At 46.5% G+C, this 26,280-nt stretch overlaps 1 protein-coding gene across 1 annotated transcript in view; it reads right to left on the reverse strand.

Annotated features, from left to right (window-relative positions):
• fbxl16 (F-box and leucine-rich repeat protein 16) overlaps window positions 1–23,404 on the reverse strand; it is a 138,804-nt gene extending 115,400 nt beyond the window's left edge. Inside the window, exon 1 of the mRNA XM_078240829.1 lies at window positions 22,697–23,404. Within this exon, the coding sequence (XP_078096955.1) occupies window positions 22,697–23,404 (708 nt within the window). The remainder of the gene's footprint in view (window positions 1–22,696) is intronic.
• Between the last annotated feature and the right edge of the window lie 2,876 nt (window positions 23,405–26,280).

The raw sequence follows: 26,280 nt of genomic DNA on the forward strand, positions 1-26,280 counted from the left end.
TGGTTAACTAACAAAAAGCAAAGAATGGGGGTAAATGGGTGTTTTTCTGGTTGGCGATCAGTGACTAGTGGTGTGCCTCAGGTAAACAATTGTTTATGATTTACATAGATGATTTGGAGTTGGGGACCAAGTGTAGTGTGTCAAAATTCGCAGATGACACTAAGATGGGTGGAAGAGCAAAGCGTACAGAGGACGCTGAAAATCTGCAAAGGGATATAGATAATCTAAGTGAGTGGGCAAGGGTCTGACAGGTGGAGTACAATGTTGGTAAATGTGCGGTCATCCATTTTGGTAGGAATAACAGCAAAATGGACTATTATTTAAATGGTAAAAAATTGCAGCATGCTGCTATGCAGAGGGACCTGGATGTCCTTGTGCAGGAATCTCAAGGAGTTGGTTTGCAGGTGCAGCAGGTAATTAAGAAGGCAGATGGAATTTTGTCCTTCATTGCGAGAGGGATGGAGTTTAAAAACAGCGAGATTATGTTGCAGCTGTATAAGGTGCTGGTGAGGCCACACCTGGAGTACTGTGTACAGTTTTGGTCTCCTTACTTGAGAAAGGATACACTGGCACTGGAAGGGGTGCAGAGGAGATTCACTAGGTTGATTCCGGAGTTGGAGGATTGGCTTATGAGGAGAGACTGGAGCTATACTCTTTGGAATTCAGAAGAATGAGGGGAGATCTTATAGAAACATATAAGATTATGAAGGGAATAGATAAGATAGAAGCAGGGAAGTTGTTTCCACTGGCGGGTGAAACTAGAACTAGGGGGCATGGTCTCAAAATAAGGGGAAGCAGATTTAGGACTGAGTTGAGGAGGAACTTCTTCACACAAAGGGTTGTGAATCTGTGGAATTCCCTGCCCAGTGAAGCAGTTGAGGCTACCTCATTGAATGTTTTTAAGGCAAGGATAGATAAATTTTTGAACACTAAAGGAATTAAGGGTTATGGTGAGCGGGTGGGCAAGAGGAGCTGAGTCCACAAAATGATCAGCCATGATTTTATTGAATGGTGGAGCAGGCTCGAGGGGCCAGATGGCCCACTCCTGCTCCTAGTTCTTATGTTCTTATGACTGTAACACTACATTCTGCACCCTCTCATTTCCTTCTCTATGAACGGTATGGTTTGTCTGTATAGCGCGCAAGAAACAATACTTTTCACTCTATACTAATACATGTGACAATAATAAATCAAATCAAAATTCCGTGGCAGGTGGGGTGGTAGAATTCCGGCGACTGGAATTAATGCTTGCTGGTTTACATACCATTTTGCTGATTTTCAACCTGAAGACTGAAATATGCACTATATCTCTCGCTAAACAGAACAGCTAATCATAGAAATCATAGAAACCCTACAGTGCAGAAGGAGGCCATTCGGCCCATCGAGTCTGCACCAACCACAATCCCACCCAGGCCCTACCCCCACATATTTACCCGCTAATCCCTCTAACCTACGCATCCCAGGACTCTAAGGGGCAATTTTTAACCTGGCCAATCAACCTAACCCGCACATCTTTGGACTGTGGGAGGAAACCGGAGCACCCGGAGGAAACCCACGCAGACACGAGGAGAATGTGCAAACTCCACACAGACAGTGACCCGAGCCGGGAATCGAACCTGGGACCCTGGAGCTGTGAAGCAGCAATGCTAACCACTGTGCTACCGTGCCAGCTAATGAAAAGGAAATTCACTTACTCGTTGTGAAGTATGATTTGGAAGTATTTAAACAGTTGAATTAAGAATGGGAGGTGGGACAGATGTTCATGGAGCAGAGTTAGGTTTCACAGAGTGGGGAATGATGGCTGAAAGCTGTACTGTGCATAGTGGGGGAGAAAATCTACTCCCTTAATGGGACAGATGACACTGCCCTCTTCCCACCCCACCATCGCCAGGAGTGTACGCACCACAGGAGGAGACGGTAGGGGTTAGGCACCAATAGAATCAAAGAATCCCTACAGTGCAGAAGGAGGCCATTCAGCCCATCGAGTCTGCACCGACCACAATCCCACCCAGCCCCTATCCCCATAACCCCAAGAATTTACTCTGCAGAGGCGACACGGTGGCACAGTGGTTAGCACTGCTGCTTCACAACGCCAGGGACCCGAGTTCAATTCCTGGCTTGGGTCACTGTTTGTGCGGAGTCTGCACGTTCTCCCCGTGTCTGCGTGGGTTTCCTCCGGGTGCTCCGGTTTCCTCCCACATTCTGAAAGATGTGCTGGTTAGGTGCATTAACCCGAACAGGCGCCGGAGTGTGGCAACATGGGGATTTTCACAGTAACTTCATTGCAGTGTTAATGTAAGCCTACTTGTGACTAATAAATAAATAAAATAATCCCCCTGACACTAAAGGGAAATTTGGCACAGCCAATCCACCTAACCCGCACATCTTTGGAGGAAACTGGAGCACCCGGAGGAAACCCACGCAGACACGGGGAGAAGGTGTAAACTCCACACAGTCACCCTAGGCCGGAACTGAACCCGTCTGCCTGATGCCATGAGGCAGCAGTGCTAACCACTGTGCCACCGTGCCGCCCTGAGCCATTACATTGCCCAAGGAGGTTACGATTAGGACTCCAGCAATTTTGGAGCCTTGCAACCTGCCAACAAGCCTTTCACAAGGGAAACTCTTAGTAAGAGCAATGAATTAAGTGCTAAACATTTAAAGCAAAGTACAATCACAAAGTGGTAGCCCTATACCAACTCCAGTTGCCTAGATTTGCACAAAAATGGAAGAAATAGCTTGATTGCACTTGATTAGAACACTTGAGGCCATAAATCTAGGACAACCACTGATAAATCCAGTCGGTTATTCAGGAGAAACTTCTTCAGCCAGAGACTACATGAATATGGAACTCACTCGTGGGCAGCACGGTGGCACAGTGGTTAGCACTGCTGCCTCACAGTGCCAGAGACCCGGGTACAATTCCCGGCTTGGGTCACTGTCTGTGCGGAGTCTGCACGTTCTCCCCGTGTCTGCGTGGGTTGCCTCCGGGTGATCCGGTTTCCTCCCACAGTCTGAAAGATGTGCTGGTTAGGTGCATCGACACGAACAGTTGCCTAGTGTGGCGACTAGGGGAATATCACAGTAACTTCATTGCCGTGTTAATGTAAGCCTTACTTGTGACTAATAAAGAAATGTTGGCCCCCAAGCTAACCTGTAAATTGTCCCACAATCCAACCCCCCTAGATCGGTCAACACTCAACGAGCAACTATCAGATCCTCAATGTCTGACTCTCTCCAGTCCCTCAACCCGTCATCCCACCATCCCTGATTCATGTTTTAACCTCCAATTTTTGTCTTCCCTCCTCCTCAATGTCCCGATTCACTTTTAGGCCACTCCATGGCCACCTACCTGCCCGACAGCCAGCCAATCTCTCAGTGTGGCTGGCTATTGCCAGGAAACCATTATACCTGCCCTGCCACTAAACCCAGCAGGACCTCTGAGAGGTCCGTCTTTCCAGATTTTCTATCTGTTAAGTTTCCCTCCTTCCCTGTCCTGCTTACTCCTTGTTATTGTAGAATCATAGAGTCCCTACAGTACAGAAGGAGGCCATTTGACCCATCGAGCCTGCACCGACAACAATCTCACCCAGACCCTGTAATCCCACATATTTACTCTGCTAATCCCCTCCAAACTAGGGTCAATTTAGCATGGCCAATCAACTTAAACCGCACATCTTTGGACTGTGGGAGGAAACCGGAGCACCCGGAGGTAACCCATGCAGACACAGGGAGAATGTGCAAACTCCACACAGACAGTGACCCAAGCCGGGAATCGAACCCTGGTCCCTGGCGTTGTGAGGCAGCAGTGCTAACCACTGTGCCACCATGCCGCCCATATTTACGAGTTAATTTATTGCTGGAGCAAAAGTTAGTTCCAACTTCCCACTTCCATCCACAATACTTACTAAGTCTCCTAACTTGCAAACATGGACATACAACTCATTATTCCTTCATCCAAGTCATTTATAAACATTGCAAAGAGCATTACTGACATCTGCCAGATGTGGACCCTTTCTCCATCATATCTAGATCGGTTTGTACTTGTTTCATCTCATCCAAGTTTCTAATACTCACACAATTATTTGCACCGTCTGCAAGCAAGCAGAGAAGTTTCCAATTCCATCATCTTAGTCATTAATAAAGATTGAAAAGAGCAATGATTCCACCAATCCCTGCGAAACTCCACTAATAACTGATCTCTGTACAGAACTGATACTGAACGGGCGACAGGGTGGCACAGTGGTTAGCACTGTTGCCGCATAGCGCCAGGAACCTGGGTTCGATTCCCGGCTTGGGTGGCTGTCTAGCTGGAATCTTACGCAGAACAGAATTCTCCGTTGGCCTCGGGCGGGATTTTACGAGCCTCACCTGAGCGAGGTCGTAAAATAGCGCCCCCTGTGTGCGGGTGTTTGCACATTCTCCCCGTGTCTGCGTGGGTTTCCTCCAGGTGTACTGGTTTCCTCCCACAGTCCACAGATGCATGGGTCATGTGGATTGGCTATGCTAAATTGCCACTTATTAACAGGGTAAATACATAGGGTTACGGGGATAGTGCCTGGGTGGGATTGTTGTTGGTGCAGGCTCGATGGGCCGAATGGCCTCCTTCTGCACTGTAGTGATTCTGTGATCCCATTATCAACAACCTTTTGCCTTTAAGAGTGCAACTAATTTGTTGTCCCCCCTTCCTCCAATCCCACAGAACTTATAAATTAGCCTATTTGAGAGATAGCTTTTAAAACCCCAAGTATTCAGTCGACTACGCTGCCTTCAACCCTCAATTTAACAACTTCCACAGAGAATTCAGCCGGATCCAGTAAAAGATGTCTGCCTTTTCCAAGGAGCCATGTTGGAAGTATCTCCTCTGTCCATGTGGTCAGAGTACCTCTAATGATCCCTTCCTGCAACTTCCCAATCACCAGAGTCAAAGTAATTCCTCTCTAATTTCCTGGTAATGACTAATTGCCCTTTTAGAATGTTGGCACAACATCAGCCTCCCTGCAGCCCATCACAACAAGCTGTGACTAACAAACTGTTAAAGCCAATGGATCACCGAGCACAGTTCCTAATTATCTCAGAGTCTTTTCAGACCTCGTATTCTTTCCAGCATTATATCTGTATCCAAATCGACACTCATAACTGTACGTTCCAATAATGAAAGCCCCAGCCTTGTCCACTGAAGGGAAGACTTTTAAATGAACCATTTAAAAGCTCGGTCACACTCTGAAAGTTTGCCTCAATCTGCCCTAAGGATCTATTCGGCTGCCCCGATGTAGTTTTTAAATCCCACTGACTCCTAGCACGGTTAAAAAAAACATTTGCGATAAAAACAATACCTACCCCTGTTGCTCTGAAAGTTATTTGCTTCCAGAAGTAATTCTATTTAAGCCTGATTTGGCCTTCCAGCTTACCAGTTAATATAGCTGTGATGTGGAGATGCCGGTGTTGGACTGGTGTGGGCACAGTAAGAAGTCTCACAACTCCAGGTTAAAGTCCAACAGGTTTATTTGGAATCACGAGCTTTCAGAGCACTGCTTCTTCATCATTCACCTAAGTTTTTTTAAGTTAAGTTTATTTTATTAGTCATAAGTAGGTTTACATTAACATGGCAATGAAGTTACTGTGAAATTTCCCTAGTCGCCACAATTCGGCACCTGTTCGGGTCAACGTGCCTAATCAACATGTCTTTCAAACTGTGGCAGGAAACCGAAGCACCCGGAGGAAACCCACGCAGACATGGGGAGAACGTGCAAACTCCACATAGACACTGACCCAAGCCGGAATCGAAACCGGGTCCCTGGCGCTGTGAGGCAGCAGTGCTAACCACTGTGCCACAGTGCCGCCCGACCTGATGAAGGAGCAGCGCTCCGAAAGCTCGTGATTCCAAATAAACCTGTTGGGCTTTAACCTGGTGTTGTGAGACTTCTTACAGTTAATATAGGAGCAAGTGTAGTCCATTCGGCCCACTGAACCTGCTCTTCCATTCAATTAGATCATGGCTGATCTAATTCAATGCCACTTTCTTGTGCTATCTATTGATTTCTGTCTTGAGCACGTTCAATGCTTGAGATTCCACAGCTCTTTGGGGTAGAGAATTCCAAAGGTTCACCACTCTCTGAGTGAAGAAATTCCTCCTCATCGCCATTTCAATGTCCTGCACCTTATTCAGAGACCATATCCCCTGGTTCTAGACCCACCAGCCAGGGGAACCATCCTATCTACACCTGTAAAAATATTGTAAGTTTCAATGAGATCACCTCTCATTCTACTAAACTCTGAACAATACGGCTCCAGCTTCCTCAATCTCTCCTCGTAAGACAATCCCGCCATCCCGGTAAGGAGCCTGGTGAACCTCCATTGCATTCTCTCGATGGCAGGTATCTCCTTCCATAGGAAAGGACACCAAAACTGCACACAATACTCCAGGTGCAGTCTCATCAGATTTCTATACAATTGGAGCAAGAAATCTTTATTCCTGTACTCAAATCCCCTCACCATGAAGGCCAATATAGCACAGTGGCACAGCGGTTAGCACTGCTGCCTCACAGTAAGACATCTCACAACACCAGGTTAAAGTCCAACAGGTTTATTTGGTAGCACGAGCTTTCGGAGCGTTGCTCCTTCTTCAGGTGAGTGAAGAGTTGTGACAACTGGTGCCACATATAGGCCAGATTAGGTAAGGATGACAGATTTCCTTCATAGATAGGAGGCCATTTGGCCCATCGAGTCTGCACCGACAACAATCCCACCCAGGTCCCATCCCTGTAATCCCACATATTTGCAGTCCTAATACCCCTGATACTAAGGGGCAATTTGCAATGGCCATTCAACCTAAGCCACACATCTTTGGAGCGTGGGAGGAAACTGGAGCACTGAGAGAAAACCCACGCAGACACGGGGAGAATGTGCAAACTCCACACAGTGGCCCAAGACTGGGATTGAACCCGGGTCCCTGGCACTGTGACGCAGCAGTGCTAACCACTGTGCCACCGTGCCGCCCAGTTCTGAAGAAGAGTCATATGCACCAGAATTCTTCCCTAAAGGACAGGTGGGTTTTCACAACAATTGACAACGGTTTCATAGTCATCAGTAGACTTCTAATTCCAGATTGTTATTGGATTCAAATTTCACCTTCTGCTGTGGTGGGATTTGAACCTGGATCCCTAGAGTGTTACCCTGGGTTGCTGGATTACTAATCTAGTGAAAATACCACAACACCACCACCACCACCTCCCGTGCCTTTGCTTCATCATTGGTGGTTTTGCACAGACATTTCCTCTCTAAACCTCTTTGCTTCTTGGCCCCACTCGCCTCCTTTAAGATGTTCCTTAAAACCTACCTCTTTGACCAAGCTTTAAGTCACATATCTTGACATCTCCCTCCATGGCTTGGTGTCAAATTTTGCTTAATAATCGCTCTTCGTGTTTGCCTTGGGATATGTTACTATATTGTCTGTGGCAGCGTTGTCTATACATACCCGCATGCATACGTTGATAGACCAGCATGAATCATGAACCCACATGGGTGAGTCTGTAAATCAGAGTCAATCACTGTTAATCAAAACCCCTATAGTTGAAGGTGTATATCAAGGACAATCATAGAAGCAGGCCGATCATTCACAATACCAGTGTTAAACTCATGTCAAACTAGTGAGCTGTTATCCCAATAGCCGCCCCTGTCTGGAGTTTGTACTGGTCTTCTCTTGTTCAAACAATTCCTTTAACTGGCTAGCCCAATTGGATGGTCAAAGCTTATAGTGCAGGAAATCACTACGGGTCAAAATATAGAAGAGAACACAAGGTAAATCAGAGAGTAATGGTGAGTATTTAGTATTAGTAAAGAGATAGAGAATCTGGTGAACCGGTGCGATGACCAATAATCTCTCCCTCAATGTCAACAAAACAAAGGAGATAGTCATGGACTTCAGGAAGCATAGTGGAGAACATGCCCCTGTCTGCGTCAATGGGAACAAAATAGAAATGGTCAAGAGCTTCAAGTTTTTAGATGTCCAAATCACCAGCAACCTGTCCTGGTCCCCCCATGCCGACACTATAGTTAAGAAAGCCCACCAATACCTCTACTTTTTCAGAAGGCTAAGGAAATTTGGCATGACCGCTACGACTCTCACTAACTTTTACAGAAGCACTATAGAAAGCATTCTTTCTGGTTGTATCACAGCTTGGTATGGCTCCTGCTCTGCCCAAGACCTCAAGAAATTACAAAGGGTCATGAATGAAGCCCAATCAATCATGCAAACCAGCTTCCCATCCATTGACTCTGTTTACACTTCCCGTTGCCTCGGAAAAGCATCCAGCATAATTAAGGACTCCACGCACCCCGGACATTCTCTCGTCCACCTTCTTCCATGAGAAAAAGATACAAAAGTCTAAGGTCACGTACCAACCGACTCAAGATCAGCTTCTTCCCTGCTGCCATCAGACTTTTGAATGGACCTACCTCGCATTAAGTTGATCTTTCTCTACACCCTCACTATGACTGTAACACTACATTCTGCCCTCTCTCCTTTCCTTCTCGATGAACGGTATGCTTTGTCTGTATAGCGCACAAGAAACAATACTTTTCACTGTATGTTAATACATGTGATAATAATAAATCAAATTAAATCAAATTATTGGTGCAATATTTTTTGCATCAACTCTGTGGAAAGGCACAAAATGAAATTCTGATCTCTGAATCTCTTTTGATGATCATAGAATAAAACATATTCCCACCCCAATCAGATGGTTATTTTGGCTAACATACCGACATTGCCTAATCGGAGTCGAGATAATACATGTTATACAATTACAGCACAGGGCCACAGGGCTGCTATGCCCAGGTCTCAATGATATTTCAAAACTTAAGATTTGATTCAAACATATTCCACATTTCATTGCCAAATGGAGACACTGTAAAAGACCACAGGATAATTAAGTGTTTTAATCACACATAGCAGTATTCACTTCAGAGGAGCGGCACGGTGGCACAGTGGTTAGCACTGCTGCCTCACAGTGCCAAGGACCTGGGTTTGATTCCCGGTTTGGGTCATTGTCTGTGTGGAATCTGCACGTTCTCCCCGTGTCTGCGTGGGTTTCCTCCGGGTATTCCGGTTTCCCCCCACAGTCTAAAAGACGTGCTGGTTAGATGCATTAGCCATGCCAAATTCTCCCTCAGTGTACCCTAACAGGCGCTGGAGTGTGACGACGAGGGGGATTTTCATGGTAACTTCATTGCAGTGTTAACGTAAGCCTACTTGTGACACAAATGAATGAACTTTTGATCAGGGTTCCAGTGCATTCTCTGTGCACGTCTTGTAACAAGTCACTCCAACCTGATAATGTTTTCCTACATACAGGAGTAAGCACTGGAGAGAGATGCACACAAGATGGGGACATCCATTGCTTAGGTCTGAACATAAAAGGGCCACACACACAGATTATGTTGCATATGTGAAACTAATTACTATTTGTAGATTCTTTTTGAAGAACTTCACAGGTATTTTGTTGAATCATTGAGCGTTGGGTATTAAAGGATTTCCTCTCATTTTTCTCCACAGCTGTTGGCCCTCCCTAGCTATGGGGTAGGTGACTGGTTCACCTGTATATTTTTATCTCTATATATTTACATTTCTCACAATATTAAGCATGAGGGCGAGAAAGTAATGAGATCATAATTTAATCTGATTCAAAGTTTATTTATTAATGTCATAAGTAGGTTTACATTAACACTGCAGTGAAGTTACTGTGAAAATCCCCTGGTCGCCCACACTCCAGCGCCTGTTCAGGTACACTGAGGGAGAATTTAGCATGGCCAACTCACCTAACCAGCACATCTCTCGGACTGTGGGAGGAAACTGGAGGAAACCCACACCGACACGAGGAGAACGTGCAGACTCCGCACAGACAGTGAGACCCAAACCGGGAATTGAACCCGGGTCCCTGGCATTGTGAGGCAGCAGTGCTAACCACTGTGCCACCATTCAGGTGATGTCATTAATCTTTCAAGCAAAATTTGAATAGTTTACTGGAATCATTTGAACGACATGATTAGGCTAAAACAAACCTGTATTCACTGGCTGTATAGAATCCTGCAGTGCAGAAGGAGGCCATTCAGCCCATCAAGTCTGCACCGACCACAATCCCACCCGACTCTATCCCCATGCATTTACCCCAACTAGTCCCCCTGGCACTAAGGGCCAACGTACCTAACCTGCACATCTTCGTGACTGCGGGAGGAAACCGGAGGAAACCCACGCAGACACGGGAAGAAGGTGCAGACTCCACACGGACAGTGACCCAAGCCGAGAATGGAACCCAGGTCCCTGGTGCTGTGACGCAGCAGTGCTAACCACTGTGCTACCGTGCCACCCTATAATACATTATTCAGTGGGATAGCTATCAGAGTCTGGATAAAATGGGAACCACACAGTAATGATAGACTAAGGTGATGATAGAATGATAATAGTTTAAGACTGAAGGACTATAATTGTTGCACTGTAAAACTGTCACATGATTCACAGGGTATTATAATAAGTAGATGGATGATTATAACTGGTGGTCTCTTTAAAATAAGAACATAAGAACATAAGAAATAGGAGCAGGAGTAGGCCATCTAGCCCCTTGAGCCTGCCCCACCATTCAATAAGATCATGGCTGATCGGAAATGGATCAGTTCCACTTACCCGCCTGATCCCTATAACCCCTAATTCCCTTACCGATCAGGAATCCATCTATCTGTGATTTAAACATATTCAACGAGGTAGCCTCCACCACTTCAGTGGGCAGAGAATTCCAGAGATTCACCACCCTCTGAGAGAAGAAGTTCCTCCTCAACTCTGTCCTAAACTGACCCCCCTTTATTTTGAGGCTGTGCCCTCTAGTTCTAGCTTCCTTTCTAAGTGGAAAGAATCTCTCCACCTCTACCCTATCCACCCCCTTCATTATCTTATAGGTCTCTATAAGATGCCCCCTCAGCCTTCTAAATTCCAACGAATGCAAACCCAATCTGCTCAGTCTCTCCTCATAATCAACACCCCTCATCTCTGGTATCAATCTGGTGAACCTTCTCTGCACTCCCTCCAAGGCCAATATATCCTTCCGCAAATAAGGGGACCAATACTGCACACAGTATTCCAGCTGCGGCCTCACCAATGCCCTGTACAGATGCAGCAAGACATCTCTGCTTTTATATTCTATCCCCCTTGCGATATAGGCCAACATCCCATTTGCCTTCTTGATCACCTGTTGCACCTGCAGACTGGGTTTTTGCGTCTCATGCACAAGGACCCCCAGGTCCCTCTGCACAGCAGCATGTTGTAATTTCTTTCCGTTTAGATAATAATCCAATTTGCTATATCCTAAATGGTAAAAGAAATGTTAACAATTGAATATCTGAACAAAGCAGAAACTATGAAATCTAGGGATGGAATTTGGCCATTTTGTGGCAAAGTGTCACCATGGGCAGGAAAAGTGGGTGTGGCATGCCGTCAGCGTTGGCAGGTTTTCCCGCCGTATTTTTACACTGATGGAGAGAAAAAAATTGTAAAGGGTGGTTCCCACGACATAACGCTGGCGGGGTAAGCTCTGATTGAGTCCCCGGCATGCAAATTCGGATTTTTGAAAGGCACCCCAATGTAAAAGAATAAAAATAGAAACACCCCACCCACGGAACACCCCCATTATGGAACTCATACCCTCCCCCCCCCCCTACACCCATCACTGGGTGCCAGGAGCAGTGCCCGGGTTAAGTGTCAGGGTATCGCCCGGGCATGGCCCTCTACCACTGGGGACTCATGGAATTCTGCCCCCCACCACCGGGGCACGGTGGCATAGTGGTCAGCACTGCTGCCTCACAGCGCCAGGGACCCGGGTTCAATTCCCGGCTTGAGTCACTGTCTGTGTGGAGTTCACACGTTCTCCACATGTCTGCGTGGGTTTCCTCCAGGGGTGCTCCGGTTTCCTCCCACAGTCTGAAAGACGTGCTGGTTAGGGTGCATTGACCATGCTGAATTCGCCCTCAGTGTACCCGCACAGGTGCCGGAGTGTGGCGACGAGGGGATTTTCAAAATAATTTAATTGCAGTGTTAATGTAAGCCTACTTGTGACACTAATAAGCAAACTTAAACTTCAACCATCATGGAGCCCTCCACTCCCTTACAAAAATGGAACCCTGGGCAAATGACTCTCCCCACGGGACACCCCTCTAGCACTGGAGGAAGTGCCTGGGGTAAGTGTCAGGGTACTGCCCTGGCATGACCCTCTCCCTGCATGGACTGTACTCACCCTCACTTCAATGGGTTCTAATCACCAGGTGTACATTGTGGAGGCCTGCTGTGATTCAGGCCAACGCAGATGGACAATTTAATGTAGCGGGATTACCATGCATAAAGGGCTGATAATGATATTTAAATATATGCAAATTGGGATCCATCGTGTTTTCCCAGCATTTTAACATAGAAAGATAGAAACTAGAAGCAGGAGTAGGCCATTCGGCCCTTCGAGCCTGCTCCACCATTCACCATCATGGCTGATCATCAAATTCAATATCCTGATACCCCCCTTCCTACCATATCCCTTGATCCCTTTAGCCCCAAGAGCTGTGTCTAATTTCTTCTTCAAATCAGACAATGTTTTGGCCTCGACTGGTAGCGAATTCCACACATTCACCACCCTCTGGGTGAAGAAATTACTCCTCACCTTAGTCCAAAAAAGGTTTACCCCTTATCCTCAAACTATGACCCCTGTCTCTGTACTCCCGCCCACCATCGGGAACATTCTTCCCGAATCTACCCTGAGTAAAACTGTCTTTCAGAGGTGGAGGGAGGGGGGGGGGGGGGGGGGTTCAATAATATTCAAGCATTTTATGTTCATCTTAAGCACCAAGATTGAATGGCAGTTTTCAATTCAGCAAGAAGCCGCTACTGATACTATAGATACACAGCAGGGAATTCCTAAGTACCAGGGGGGTCGGTGGGAGAGGGGAACAAATCCTTCTGCGCCCTTGAAATAACAAAATCATAAATGCATTCTTTATATAAACAGGTTTAAGATTTCCTTGCACATGGTACAAAGAGGAAACCTTACCCAATGCGAGGTAGGATATAAAGGAATATTGATTTGATAACTGAACCTGGAGGATGTCAGGTTTGTAATGTAGGACCTGCTGAGCTAATGCATCAATAATGCAGGGTTTGAAGCAATGTTAGATTTGTGGCAACGGGTCCAACAAATATTGGATTGGCAGCATAGGACCTGTTAGAATATTCAATTTCCAATGTGAATCTGAAGCACATGGGAATTTGAGAGACTTTGATTTGATTTATCATTGTCACATGTATTGGAATATCGTGAAAAGTATTGGCCAAAATTTTACCGCCCCGCCCACCATGGGAATCGGAGCGGGCGAGAGGCGGACATGGGGACAGTCCATTGACTTCGGGCGGGATTTTATGGTTTCGGGACGAGCGAGGCCGTAAGCTCCCACCCTTTGTTTCTTGCGCGCTATACAGACAAAACATACTGTTCATAGAGTACATAGAGGGGTGGCACAGTGGTTAGCACTGCTACCTCACAGCGCCAGGGACCCAGGTTCAATTCCGGCTTCAGGCCACTGTCTGTGTGGAGTTTGCACGTTCTCCCCATGTCTGCGTGGGTTTCCTCCGGGTGCTCCGGTTTCCTCCCACACATCAAAGATGTGCAGGTTAGGTTGATTGGCCATGCTAAATTGATCCTCGTGTCAGTGGGATTAGCAGGGTACGTATGTGGGATTACAGGAATACGGTTTGGGTGGGATTGTGGTCAGTGCTGGCCCAATAGGCCGAAAGGCCTCCTTCTGCACTGTAGGGATTCTAGAATTCTATAGGGGAGAAGGAAAGGAGAGGGGGCAGAATATAGTGTTACAGTCATACTAGGGTGTAGAGAAAGGTCAACTTAATATGAGGTAGGTCCATTCAAGAGTCTGATGGCAGCAGGGAAGAAGCTGTTCTTGAGTCGATTAGCCGACCTGTTAAGATCTAAGAATCTCAAAGTCCTGAAGGATCTTGAGACCTAAAGACTCTTGAATTTGAGGAACGAGACTTGCAGGAATGTTGGATGCCGTTAATCAATTAATGATTCGAACACAATTATCATCGACTTTATTTTAAAGTGCTTTTTAAATCATTTTTGATTTGCATTGAACTTAATAAATCAGGGAAGAGGATTTTATCACCAGAAGAATTCTTTTCCCAGCTTTTGATGGAAAACATAATTTACATTAATGTGCAATTTAGCAATAATTGAAAACCCGCTAAACAGTTGTTCCACGAGCATTTTGATTTTTTGCAGCTTGTTCAGTTCTGTTCAGTTATGTATGCATTTGTTAGCATTTAAAGTAACCCTGTTTCATAACATAAGCAGACGTTTTTGGGGAAAATAAATCATAAGGTGCTAATTTTAACTCTACCCCCTCAGCGGGTTGCGCTGGGCATAAAGTTAAAATCACCGAAATCCACTGGCAGCCCACACCCGATGTGAATGTCCCACCATGAACTTTGTGCAAAGTCTCACAACACCAGGTTAAAGTCCAAAAGGTTTATTTGGAATCACGAGCTTTCGGAGCGCTGCTCCTTCCTCAGGTGAGAGGAGGTCTATTCACACCTCTTTAACCTGTGATTATCCCTCTTTCCACTGCCTGTAAAAGCTCACATTCCAACCATTATCTTGCAATTGTGTCGTTGTCTATATGTGCCGTGTTTGTGAACCCAACTTTCACCTGATGAAGGAGCGGCGCTCCGAAAGCTGGTGATTCCAAATAAACCTGTTGGACTTTAACCTGGTGTTGTGAGACTCCTTACTGTGCCCCACCCCAGTCCAACGGCGGCAGCTCCACCTCATGATCTTTGTGATGCCACTGTCTGTCCGAACTCCAGGAGTCAGCTGGAAAGGAAGAGTGCTTTTATTGCACAAAATAAAGTCAAACAAAACCACAAGCCTGTGGTGAACACAAGTTTAAAGTTTATTTATTTATCAGTGCCACGAGTAGGCTTACATTGACACTGCAATAAAGTTACTGTGAAAACCCCCAAGTTGCCACACTCCGACGCCTGTTCAGGTACATCTGGCAGCCAGCGAGGCCTGGGGGAATAAGGGAGGGGGGGGGGGGGGGGGGGGGCGTGATTCTCCCCTCTCGCTGCGCTGCTTTTGTAACGCAGCGGGCTGGGAGACTCGAGGGGAGGCTGTTTCTCGGGCTCCCAGCGAGACGTCACGGCTTCTGGGCGTCTCCAGTAACTGGATTTCCGGCTCTGACAGCTCTTTGCTAGAAATCGACGCGGAGCTGAATAATTTATTTAAATCACCATGTCCATCGATTTTAAATATCATTAGTGGGCCCGGGACTGAAATCTCTGGGCCCCATAGTGTCTCCTTCTCCGGTCCCCCCCCGCCACCATTGTCCTCCCCGCCAGGAGTGATTCACTCCACCAGGCTTTAGTATAGCTTCCCACTTGCGGGAAGCTGAAGGCCCAACCCCGCTGGAGTGAAGGGGGGGAAAATCAAGGCCCCCCCCCCAGAGGGTTGGGCTCCGGGGTACTCCCTGGGCATTGACACTTTGGCAGTGCCAGCCTGGCCCCCTGGCACTGCACAATGGGCAAAGTACTAATGCCCAGGGAGCATCTTGGCACTGCTCCATGGAAATCGGGCAATGCCAAAGAAGGGGGGAGGGTCTAATGGGGTTGGGGCCTGATGGTGGTGGGGCCCCTGGGGGTGATCGGTAGGGGTGGGAAGATCCCACTGCTCTCTGCACTCGGGCTGAGTGACAGAGGGAGGGAGGCCAGCTATCAGGGCTGGCCATCAGGGACCGGGGCGGGTGGTGGGGGGGGTCACCCTGCTCAGGGCGGGTCAGGACTGAAGGGGGGGCGTAGAGTTTTAGGCTGCCATTAGAGGGAGGGGATCGGTGGGGGGGATCAGGAGATCAGGGCTACGGGGGTGGTGGGGACATCGAGGTGGGCTGGGGGTGGGCGTGGGGCCGAGGCTGGCATGGACGCGTCCGGGAGGCCAGCGATCTGGCCATGGGTGGCTCAGAACTCGGAGGGGCACTGATGGGGGGGTCGTGGGGTTGGCCAGCAACTGGGAGGCAGGGAATGCAGGGCCACTGTACATGCGTCGATCTCAGCGCTAACAGATCAGCGCATGCGCAGTGGCCCACTCAGCGCTATGCTGCCGGCTTTTCCAGCGGGGATAGGCCCCACGCACAGATTTTAAACATGATTCAGGCTGAGGCGCTTTCCAGTGCAGAGTGTGAGAGTGTGGGAGATTCATTCTGAAATCCCGCTGAAAAAACCAGCAGGATTTACTCCAGTTTTCATGCAAATTCGACACTTAGAATCTTTTGGGAAGAATCGCCCCCCTGAACTCTCAAATCTTCTGTTGACCTCATTATCAATCCTTAACCCTCTACATTATCAATCCTTAACCCTCTACATTATCAATCCTTAACCCTCTACATTATCAATCCTTAACCCTCTACATTATCAATCCTTAAACCCTCTACATTATCAATCCTTAACCCCTCTGCATTATCAATCCTTAACTCTCTCCATTATCAATCCTTAACCTTCTACATTATCAATCCTTAACTCTCTATATTATCAATCCTTAACCCCTCTACATTATCAATCCTTAACCCTCTACATTATCAATCCTTAACCCTCAACATTATCAATCCTTAACCCCTCTGCATTATCAATCCTTAACTCTCTCCATTATCAATCCTTAACCTTCTACATTATCAATCCTTAATCCTCTATATTATCAATCCTTAACCCCTCTGCATTATCAATCCTTAACTCTCTCCATTATCAATCCTTAACCTTCTACATTATCAATCCTTAACTCTCTATATTATCAATCCTTAACCCCTCTACATTATCAATCCTTAACCCTCTACATTATAAATCCTTAACCCTCTACATTATTAATCCTTAACCCTCTACATTATCAATTCTTAACCCCTACTTTATCAATCCTTAACCCTCTATATTATCAATTCTTAACCCCCTACATTATTAATCCTTAACTTTCTACATTATCAATCCTTAACCCCTCTGCATTATCAATACTTCTTAACCCTTTCATTACCTCCTTTATTCTGTTTGAAATGACTGTCAAACCATCCTGCCCAGCTATATAACAGTGTCATCCTGATCATTCCAAAGATGTGTGGGTTAGGTTGATTGGCCATGCTAAATTGAGCATTAGTGTCAGGGGGACTGGTAGGGTGAATGCGTGGGGTTTACCGGGTTAGGGCCTGGGTGGGATTGTTGTCAGTGCAGACTCAATGGGCTGAATGGCCTCCTTCTGCACTGTAGGGATTCTATGAGCCTTTCTATCTTAGAAAGGATCTTATATAGGATTCCGTCCTCTATAAACTAACCATCTGCAATAAAAACAGATCCTACACCAATCTCGCAAATGTGAACATGGCGCTGAATTTATTTACAAACAGAAGATTGAACTCAGAACCTTTAACATTGAAGTCCTCAGCCTGTAGTGTTTTTCTCAACAGAAGATTTCCCTTCCCTGCACTCCATACTTTGTCAGAGCTGGTGCAGAGTTGCTGTCGCTCAGGCGGGGGTCTTTGAGAAAGCAACGGCCATTAATTTCTGGTTGAATGAGCCCTAGAGGCACAGCTGCGGTTGGCAGCACTTTGACTTCAGCAGACTGGCTGAACGGGCTTTCTGGTACAGTTTTGGGGATTAACTGGGAGGTGGTAAGGGATCAAACATGCTGACATCCTGAGAGAGAGTAACATGCCACGCTCCCATTACCTCACTGTCCCTCCAATGGGGACGGGCTCATCACTGCTACTTACCTGCAAGAGGGAAATGTAGAGAAGATGAATGGCCTCTTGACCCCTGTCCACTTTCCCACCAGGATGGGTCTCTGCCTCTGTAAGACAACAGGCCTACCTGTCCAAGGTGGAGTGCGGACTTGACTGCAGAATCTACAAGACAGTCACTTGAGTTTCCCCAGAAGCTGCCAAACATGCAAACATGGACCCATGCTGCAAGGGCCTGGGTGCAGTGTCTTGGGAGGTGGCCATAACATTCTGGTTAGATTGAAGAGTGCTGTTGCCATGTAAGATGGCACTAAAGTCAGAGAAGTCCTCCACATGTTCAGAAGTAGAGATAACTTGGCAAGACCATCAAAATCTCGTACAACTGTTCGAATGAGGCAAACAGCCTTCTGTTCAATGCAGACCTAGCAGAGGAGCTCACAGTTCAGCAAGGGTGTCTCCTGGACTGTTCCTATCATTAGTGCCCATTTATGAGCATTAATGCTCGGTTCATCTCCACATACAGACCACCCTAACTCACTCTCTAACCTGGGCAGAGTGCCAGTTTCTGTGTTGCTGATTGGGTGAGGTGGAGTGCTTGGTGTTGCCCTCTTGGAGAGATCCTCCTCCTCTGAGGTGCCAACTTTGTGGGTTCTAGGCTGTTGAGGAAGCCCTGGAAGAAAGAGAAAGGAGAAAGAGAGAAACATGCGCATTCACAGTGTAAATTAATGTGTTGAAGTTAATTCAATATGTGTTTGTCCAGCGCTTAATGAAGGAGGTACAAGTAATTATCAGAGACCCTGTCCAGTGAAACTCCAGATATTGATATACCCATTGCACACAGCTTCGGCAGCCCCACAGATTTCACAGGTTGCTGCTCCCAGATCAGGAGGTCACTGGTCCTCCCCCAGTCTTGCTCCCTGAACCATTTTTTTCCTGCAGAGAGAGAGAGGGAGAGCAAGAGATAATGAGCAGGCAATGAAAAGGAGAATGGAGAGATGCAGGGCTGTGCAAAGACATAAGAGGTAAACAGGATGAGACGGTGTTGAATGGGCTGCGGGTTTGCAAAGTGTGAAGTGAGGAAGGGATCATGGTTGAAAGTAAAAGCTTAAAATTTATTTATTAGTGTCACAAGTAGGCTTACATTAACACTGCAATGAAGTTACTGTGAAAATCCCCCGGTCGCCATACTCCGGCGCCTGTTCGGGTACACTGAGGGAGAATTTAGCATGGCCAATGCACCTAGCCAGCACGTCTTTCGGACTGTGGGAGGAAACCGGAGCACCCGGAGGAAACCCACGCAGACACGGGGAGAACGTGCAGACTCCACACAGACAATGACCCAAGCCGGGAATCAAACCCTGACGCTGTGAGGCAGCAATGCTAACCACTGTGCCACTGTGCCGCCCTGAAGTTGGTGAATGTCCATACTCTAATCAATGGGAGGAGAAGATTGTTCAGAGTTGGTGTGAAGGACATATGGATGAAGTGAGTATATGTCTGTGAGAGCATCTTTGACCCTGCGTTGGGTGACGAGGAACATGACAAAGGTGGAGGAATTGTTGATAGTGTTAGGAGAAGGGTGTGAAGGACTGCTGCCACGTGTTGTGGAGAATAGTGTAGAGCATTAGTGTAGATTCTAGAGTAAATGAAAAGTCGTACTCACTCTTGCCGCTCCTGTTGGTCAGTGACGTGCTTGAGTCCAGGTCCTGGGAATGACAATCTTGGAGCTCATAACCTCTGAACTCTCCCTCCATGCTTTATGGACACAGAGTTGCCGGGGGACTTTCTCTTCCTCACGTCGGTCCGCGGAGGCTTCTGAGGACCTGTTGTTGTGACTGAGCGGAGAGAAGGATCTTTGTCCGGCACCTTGGAGATGACCAACAGCCACAAGGGAAGCAACCTCTCTTTAAGTGGCCCATTCCTGCTTTAAACAGGTGACTGGCTGATCCGTGGGAAATGGCTCCCGGGAAGCGGATGCGTTTCTGATCAGCCGGTTCAATGGGAAACCCGCCAGTCAGATTATAATGAAGCGTCACGGGTTAAAATATTCAGGGTCTGTGACTACAGATCACCCACTCAAAGCCTGGAATTAAACTCAGGACCTAAAAATATTACTGGAATATTTGTTCTAAGCATTTGTCTGCAGCAGAGTCCATGTTAGCATCTTCCGTGCCAGTTTCGTACTGGGATGGGTCTATTTTGGGGAGATCGCCTTCAGTTCAGCAAGGCTATTTTTCTCTGTTAGAGTTTTTTGTAAACAGCAGCTTTGAGCAACAAATTGTTCTGGGGAGAGCCTGCATTCTCCAGCTGAACGTGGCTACTTTTATAGATGTACCACAGAAAGCATTCTTTCTGGGTGTATCGCAGCTTGGTCTGGCTCCTGCTCTGCCCAAGAAACTGCAAAAAGTCGTGAATGTAGCCCCAATCCATCACGCAAACCAGCCTCCCATCCATTGACTCTGTCTACACTTCCCGCTGCCTCGGCAAAGCAGCCAGCATAATTAAAGACCCCATGCATCCCGGACATTCTCTCTTCCACCTTCTTCCGTCGGGAAAAAGATACAAAAGTCTGAGGTCACGTACCAACCGACTCAAGTAAAGCTTCTTCCCTGCTTTTGAATGGGCCTACCTCACATTAAGTTGATCTTTCTCTACACCCGAGTTATGACTGTCACACTACATTCTACACTCTCTCGTTTCCTTCTCTATGAACAGTATGCTTTGTCTGTACAGCACGCAAAAAACAATACTTTTCACTGCATGTTAATATATGTGACAATAATAAATCAAATCAAAATCAAATGATGGTAGCTGCTTTGCTCCTTCTGTTCTTAGATATCCTCCTGTAGTTATACTGTCCTTTCCCTTTGATGTTATGTTATCTTAATAATACCTTGGACCAGGCTTTTAACATATAGGTGCAAATTATATGCTGTCTCCACATTGAAATCACCTCTTTTATAGTTCTAACACCTATTTCTATGTACCATTGGAGCTAAGATGGCGCCGGAGTGTGGCGACCTCTTGCAAACTGTGGCCAGCATAACTTCTAATTACAAAGAACAAAGAACAGTACAGCACAGGAACAGGCCCTTCGGCCCTCCAAGCCCGTGCCAATCATGACGCCTTAAGTAAGCTAAAAAAAACCTTCCTCCCTTACTCAGTCCATATCCCTCTATTCCCTCCCTATTCATGGACCCATCCAGATGCCTCTTAAATGTTGCCAATGTGCCTGCTTCCACCACCTCCTCTGGCAATGCATTCCAGGCACGCACCACTCTCTGCGTGAAAAACTTGCCCCGTGTATCTCCCTGAAACTTTCTCCCTCTCACCTTGAACCTGTGCCCCCTTGTAATTGACACTTCCACCCTGGGGAAAAAGCCTCTGACTGTCCACCCCGTCTATGCCTCCCATAACCCCTCTATCTTTTGCTCTTGTTCTATGCCTCTAAAACTTCATTCTAACTATTTTAAACTCTCCAACAATGCTTTAATTCAATCTCTCACTAAGTTGATCTTTCTCTACACCCTAGCTATGACTGTAACACTACATTCTGCACTCTCTCCTTTCCTTCTCTATGAACGGTATGCTTTGTCTGTATAGCGTGCAAGAAACAATACTTTTCACTCTATACTAATACATGTGACAATAATAAATCAAATCAAATTATTTGAAATGTAATTTCCAAACCTCTCCTGAGTAAAGAGCAGCTCAGCAGAATCAATGACACCACATAGAGGCTAACTACAAACAGAAAGAAATGTTTCAGCCGTCAACAGAGTTTTGGTGTTTTCATTTATTGTGTGTATCTCTTAGAAAGATGTTTTCCACCAGCCCCCTCCCCACCCCTTACCCCTCCCCAGCCACCTCACCACCCCCTGCCTCCCAACAGCCAAAACACACCAGGACCAAATGGATGAAGGGTCAACATTTAAGGAGATGGAAACCTGGTTGCGATGTGTACTTATTAACTATTTTCAGGGTAATGGTTTATATGACCCACTCCCTATATGGCCCATGGGAGACTACCTTGAAGGAAATTAGAATCTTACCCTGGGTTGGCAAGATTTAATTGTGATGTGGAGATGCCGGCATTGGACTGGGGTAAACACAGTAAGAAGTTTAACAACGCCAGGTTAAAGTCCAACTGTTGGACTTTAACCTGTTGTTGTTAAACTTCTTACAAGATTTAATTGACCAGATCATTGAATTCAGGAGTTGGGATATCTTGTTGAAGCTGTACAAGACATTGGTAAGGCCCCACTTGGAATATTATGTACAGTTCTGGTCACCCTATTATAGAAAGGATATTATTAAACTAGGAAGAGTGCAGAAAAGATTTACTGGGATGCTACCGGGACTTGATGGTTTAAGTTATAAGGAGAGGCAGGATAGACTGGGACTTTTTCCCTGGAGCGTAGGAGGCTGAGGGGTGATCTTATAGAGGTCTATAAAATAATGAGGGGCATAGATCAGCTAGATAGTCAATATCTTTTCCCAAAGGTAGGGGAGTCTAAAACTAGAGGGCATAGGTTTAAGGTGAGAGGGGAGAGATACAAAAGGGTCCAGAGGGGCATTTTATTCACACAGAGGGTGGTGAGTGTCTAGAACGAGCTGCCAGAGGCAGTCATAGAGGCGGGTACAATTTTGTATTTTAAAAAGTGTTTAGACAGTTACATGGGTAAGATGGGTATACAGGGATATGGGCCAAATGTAGGCATTTGGGACTAGCTTAGAGATTTAAAAAAGAGCGGCATGGACAAGTTGGGCCGAAGGTCTGTTTCCATGCTGTAAACCTCAATGACTCTATGAATGCCGGCGGGGGGGAGACTCTACCACAGAGTAACCGAGTCAATATTAAATAGGAATATTGCCATCTCACCTCGAGTCCTGCGTCAGTAATGGTTGATCTTTTCAGGCTCACAGACCTCACGCCTTTCTTGGACAGAGGGTAGTTATCTATAAACTCGCAGATGTCCAGGTCGGAGACTCCAATCAGGCAGAAAGAATCAAAGCCACGGATAGCAAATCCTTGCAGGTTGACAAACTCCTTTTCTCCATTGAGAAGGATATTGTACAGCTCCTTTGCGTGAAGGATGGGTGTGATGCCTTCCCAGAACTTGACCTGATACAGGACCTTTCTCCATATTTTACACACCTGTGCCAAAACACATCTCTCGCAAGAGGAAAAGTACCAGAAAAGCCGATTAATGATCTTCTCGTCCAATATGGGCAATTGTCCTTCCATTGAGGAGATCGATAGTTTCCTTTTGGACCCTGATGGCTGGCATGTACTTGGCAAGGTCTTGTTAGAGTTTGGTTCCACCAGTGGAATCGTGTCAGTCACTCCGCACAGAGACGATGAAGGCACGTGGGCTGCCTGTGCCAGTGAAGCCAGTTCACTGTGGTTCGGTAGAGGTGGCGGTAGCACTGTCGGAATGGAAGAGGACTGGCACAGTCGGTTTTTAGCGGCAGGGGTTCCTTTGGTGATACTGGCTGATCCTAATCCATTGGACTGAGCTGGAATCTTGACTAGTCCGTTCCTAGGCATGCAGGGAGGCTTGATGTCACTGGAGCTATGTGTAGACATTTCTCAAATTCACTGCAGGCAAACCAAGATCATAGGTCAATACATGAGAAATAATTATCAAAATACATAGAAATATTAAAAAGCTACAGCAACAGAAACTGTCTACACTGCCCAAGCAGTCCATGTTAGTGTTTACCTCCACATGAGCAGCTCACATTTACCTGCTCTGTTCCCATAGTCAATCAAATAGAAACACAGGAATTTTTAAAAATTCATTTGTGGGACATGGGCATTGTTGGCTGGCCAGCATTTATTGCCCATCCCTAGTTGCCTGAGGGCAGTTGAGAGTCAACCACATTGCTGTGGCTCTGGAGTCACATGTAGGCCAGACCAGGTAAGGACGGCAGATTTCCTTCCCTGAAGGGACATTAGTAGGAGCGGGAATAGGCAATTCACCGTTTCGAGTCCGCTCCGCCATTTCACGTGATCCATGGCTGATCTTACCCTGGTCTCAGCTCCACTTTCCTGTCTGCTCCCATAGCCCTTCATCCTGCTTTTTCTCAGAAACATATCTATGTCTTTCTTGTTGATTGATTCTGTCTCCACTGCGCTCTGGGGCAGCGAGTTCCACAGATTCACAACTCTCCGAGAGAAGTCGTTTCTCCTCCTCTCAGTTTTGAACCCACTTTCTCTCACTCTATATCTATGACCTCTTGTTCTGGACTGTCCCACAAGGGGGAACATCTGTGATGCGCTATCAATAAGGCGAAAGACTACCGATATGCCAATATAAGTGTAGGCTTTTATTCACAACAGAATCAGGAGCAGATCCCAACAAATAACCGACCTGGACTGAACAAGGGGGAGGAGACAGCCACCTTTATACTAGGTGCTGAGGAGAGGACCCAAACTGGAAGGGGATGTGTCCAGGTATGACAAGCACACACAACGGTGGTCCATATAGGACAAAGGCACAACTGAGGTCCACCACAATCTGTTCAACGTCCACCCTATCAATCCCCTTTAACATTTTATATACCTCAACCAGATCCCCCCACTCCACCCCCTCCATTCTTCTGGATTCCAGCGAGTACAAGCCCAAGCTCTTCAACTACTCCTCGTACGACAGCCCCTTCATCCCCGGAATCAATCTGGTGAACCTCTGAACTGCCTTCAGTGCCACCACATCCTTCCTCAAGGAAGGAGCTCAAATCTTTTTACTTCTTCCCTCTATTCATAGAATCAAAAATCAGAGAATTCCTACAGTGCAAAAAGAGGCTATTCGGCCCATCCAGTCTGCACCGACCACAATCCCACCCAGCCCCAATTCCCGTAAACCCACGTATTTGCCTTGCTAGCCCCCTGACACTAGGGTCAATTTAACATGGCCAATCCACCTAACCCACACATCTTTGGACTGTGGGAGGAAACCGGAGCACCCAGAGGAAACCCACGCAGACACGGGGAGAACGTGCAAACTCCACACAGACCGTGATCCGAGGCCTGAAGTGAACCCAGGTCCCTGGCGCTGTGAGGCAGCAGTGCTAACCACTGTGCCACTCTATTCCATGTAGTATTTAATCTTAGCCTGACTTTTGTCTTGCCCACTAACTGTGGAATTCTACACCCTCACAACTCTCTGTGCAAAGGGGTTTCTCCTGCTCTCTGTTTCAAATACTCCAAAGTTAATCTTGTATCCTTTCATTTTTGACTCCTCAACTACCAGAAACAGGAACTGTTGTAACGATTCGATCTATCTACCCTGTCCCATACTTCAATCATTTAAATACTTCTACCGTATCATCCTGGAATCTGCATTGGTCTAACAAAAATGCCCCAATTCCTTAGTGAAATCAGAAAATGCTGGAAAAACTCAGCAGGTCTGGCAGCATCTGTGGAGTGAGAAACAAGTTAATATTTCAGGTCCAATATGGCCCTTCCAAGGAACAAAGAGCACCAACTGGCACAAAGGTTATGGGGAAAAAGCAGGATTAGGCTATTGAGTTGGATGATCAGCCATGATCGTGATGAATGGCGGAGCAGGCTCGAAGGGCCGAATGGCCTCCTCCTGCTCCTATCTTTTATGTTTTTATGTTAATTTCTCAAGTTATATTTGTATTTCCTCATACCAAGCAGCACCCCAATGAACTGAATGGTACACTCCCTAAAGCATCAACATTCTAGTAGTCCAGGGCGAGTAGTAATTATCATTTTATCTGAGCCACATTGTTATCTTTGATTCAACAATGAAGTGAGATTTGCAGCACTATTTTTCCAAGATGGAGCCGGAGTGAGGAGACTTCTTGCAAGCTGTGCCCAGCATACGTTCTAATTCTATCTCTTACTCTCGCTCTATGCTTCTCAAACTTCATTCTAATGCTTTTAAACTCTTTAACTGCTTTGATTCAATATCTTCAGCTTCTTCCCTGCTGCTGTCAGACTTTTGAATGGACTTACCTTGCATTAAGTTGATCTTTCTCTACACCCTAGCTATGACTGTAACACTACATTCTGCACTCTCTCCTTTCCTTCTCTATGAATCGTATGTTTTGTCTGTATAGCACGCAAGAAACAATGTGATAATAATAAATCAAATCAAATCTTCCATTAGTGTGAGGTGAGAATGACTGCCCACGACATAAAGGCAGCATTTGACTGAGTGTGGCATCAAGGAGCCCTAGCGAAACTGGAATCAATGGGAATCGGGGGAAAACTCTCCGCTGGTTGGAGCCATACCCGGCACAAAGGAAGATGGTTGTGGTTGTTGGGGGTCAGTCATCTCAGCTCCAGGACATCTCTCCAAGAGTTCCTCAGGGTTAGTGTCCTCGGCCCAACCATCTTCAGCTGCTTCATCAATGACCTTCCTTCCATCATAAGGTCAGAAGTGGGGATGTTCACCGATGATTGCACAATGTTCAGCACCATTCACAACTCCT

This window comes from Mustelus asterias, chromosome 23, assembly GCF_964213995.1.
Source record: "Mustelus asterias chromosome 23, sMusAst1.hap1.1, whole genome shotgun sequence".
NCBI lineage: Eukaryota > Metazoa > Chordata > Chondrichthyes > Carcharhiniformes > Triakidae > Mustelus > Mustelus asterias.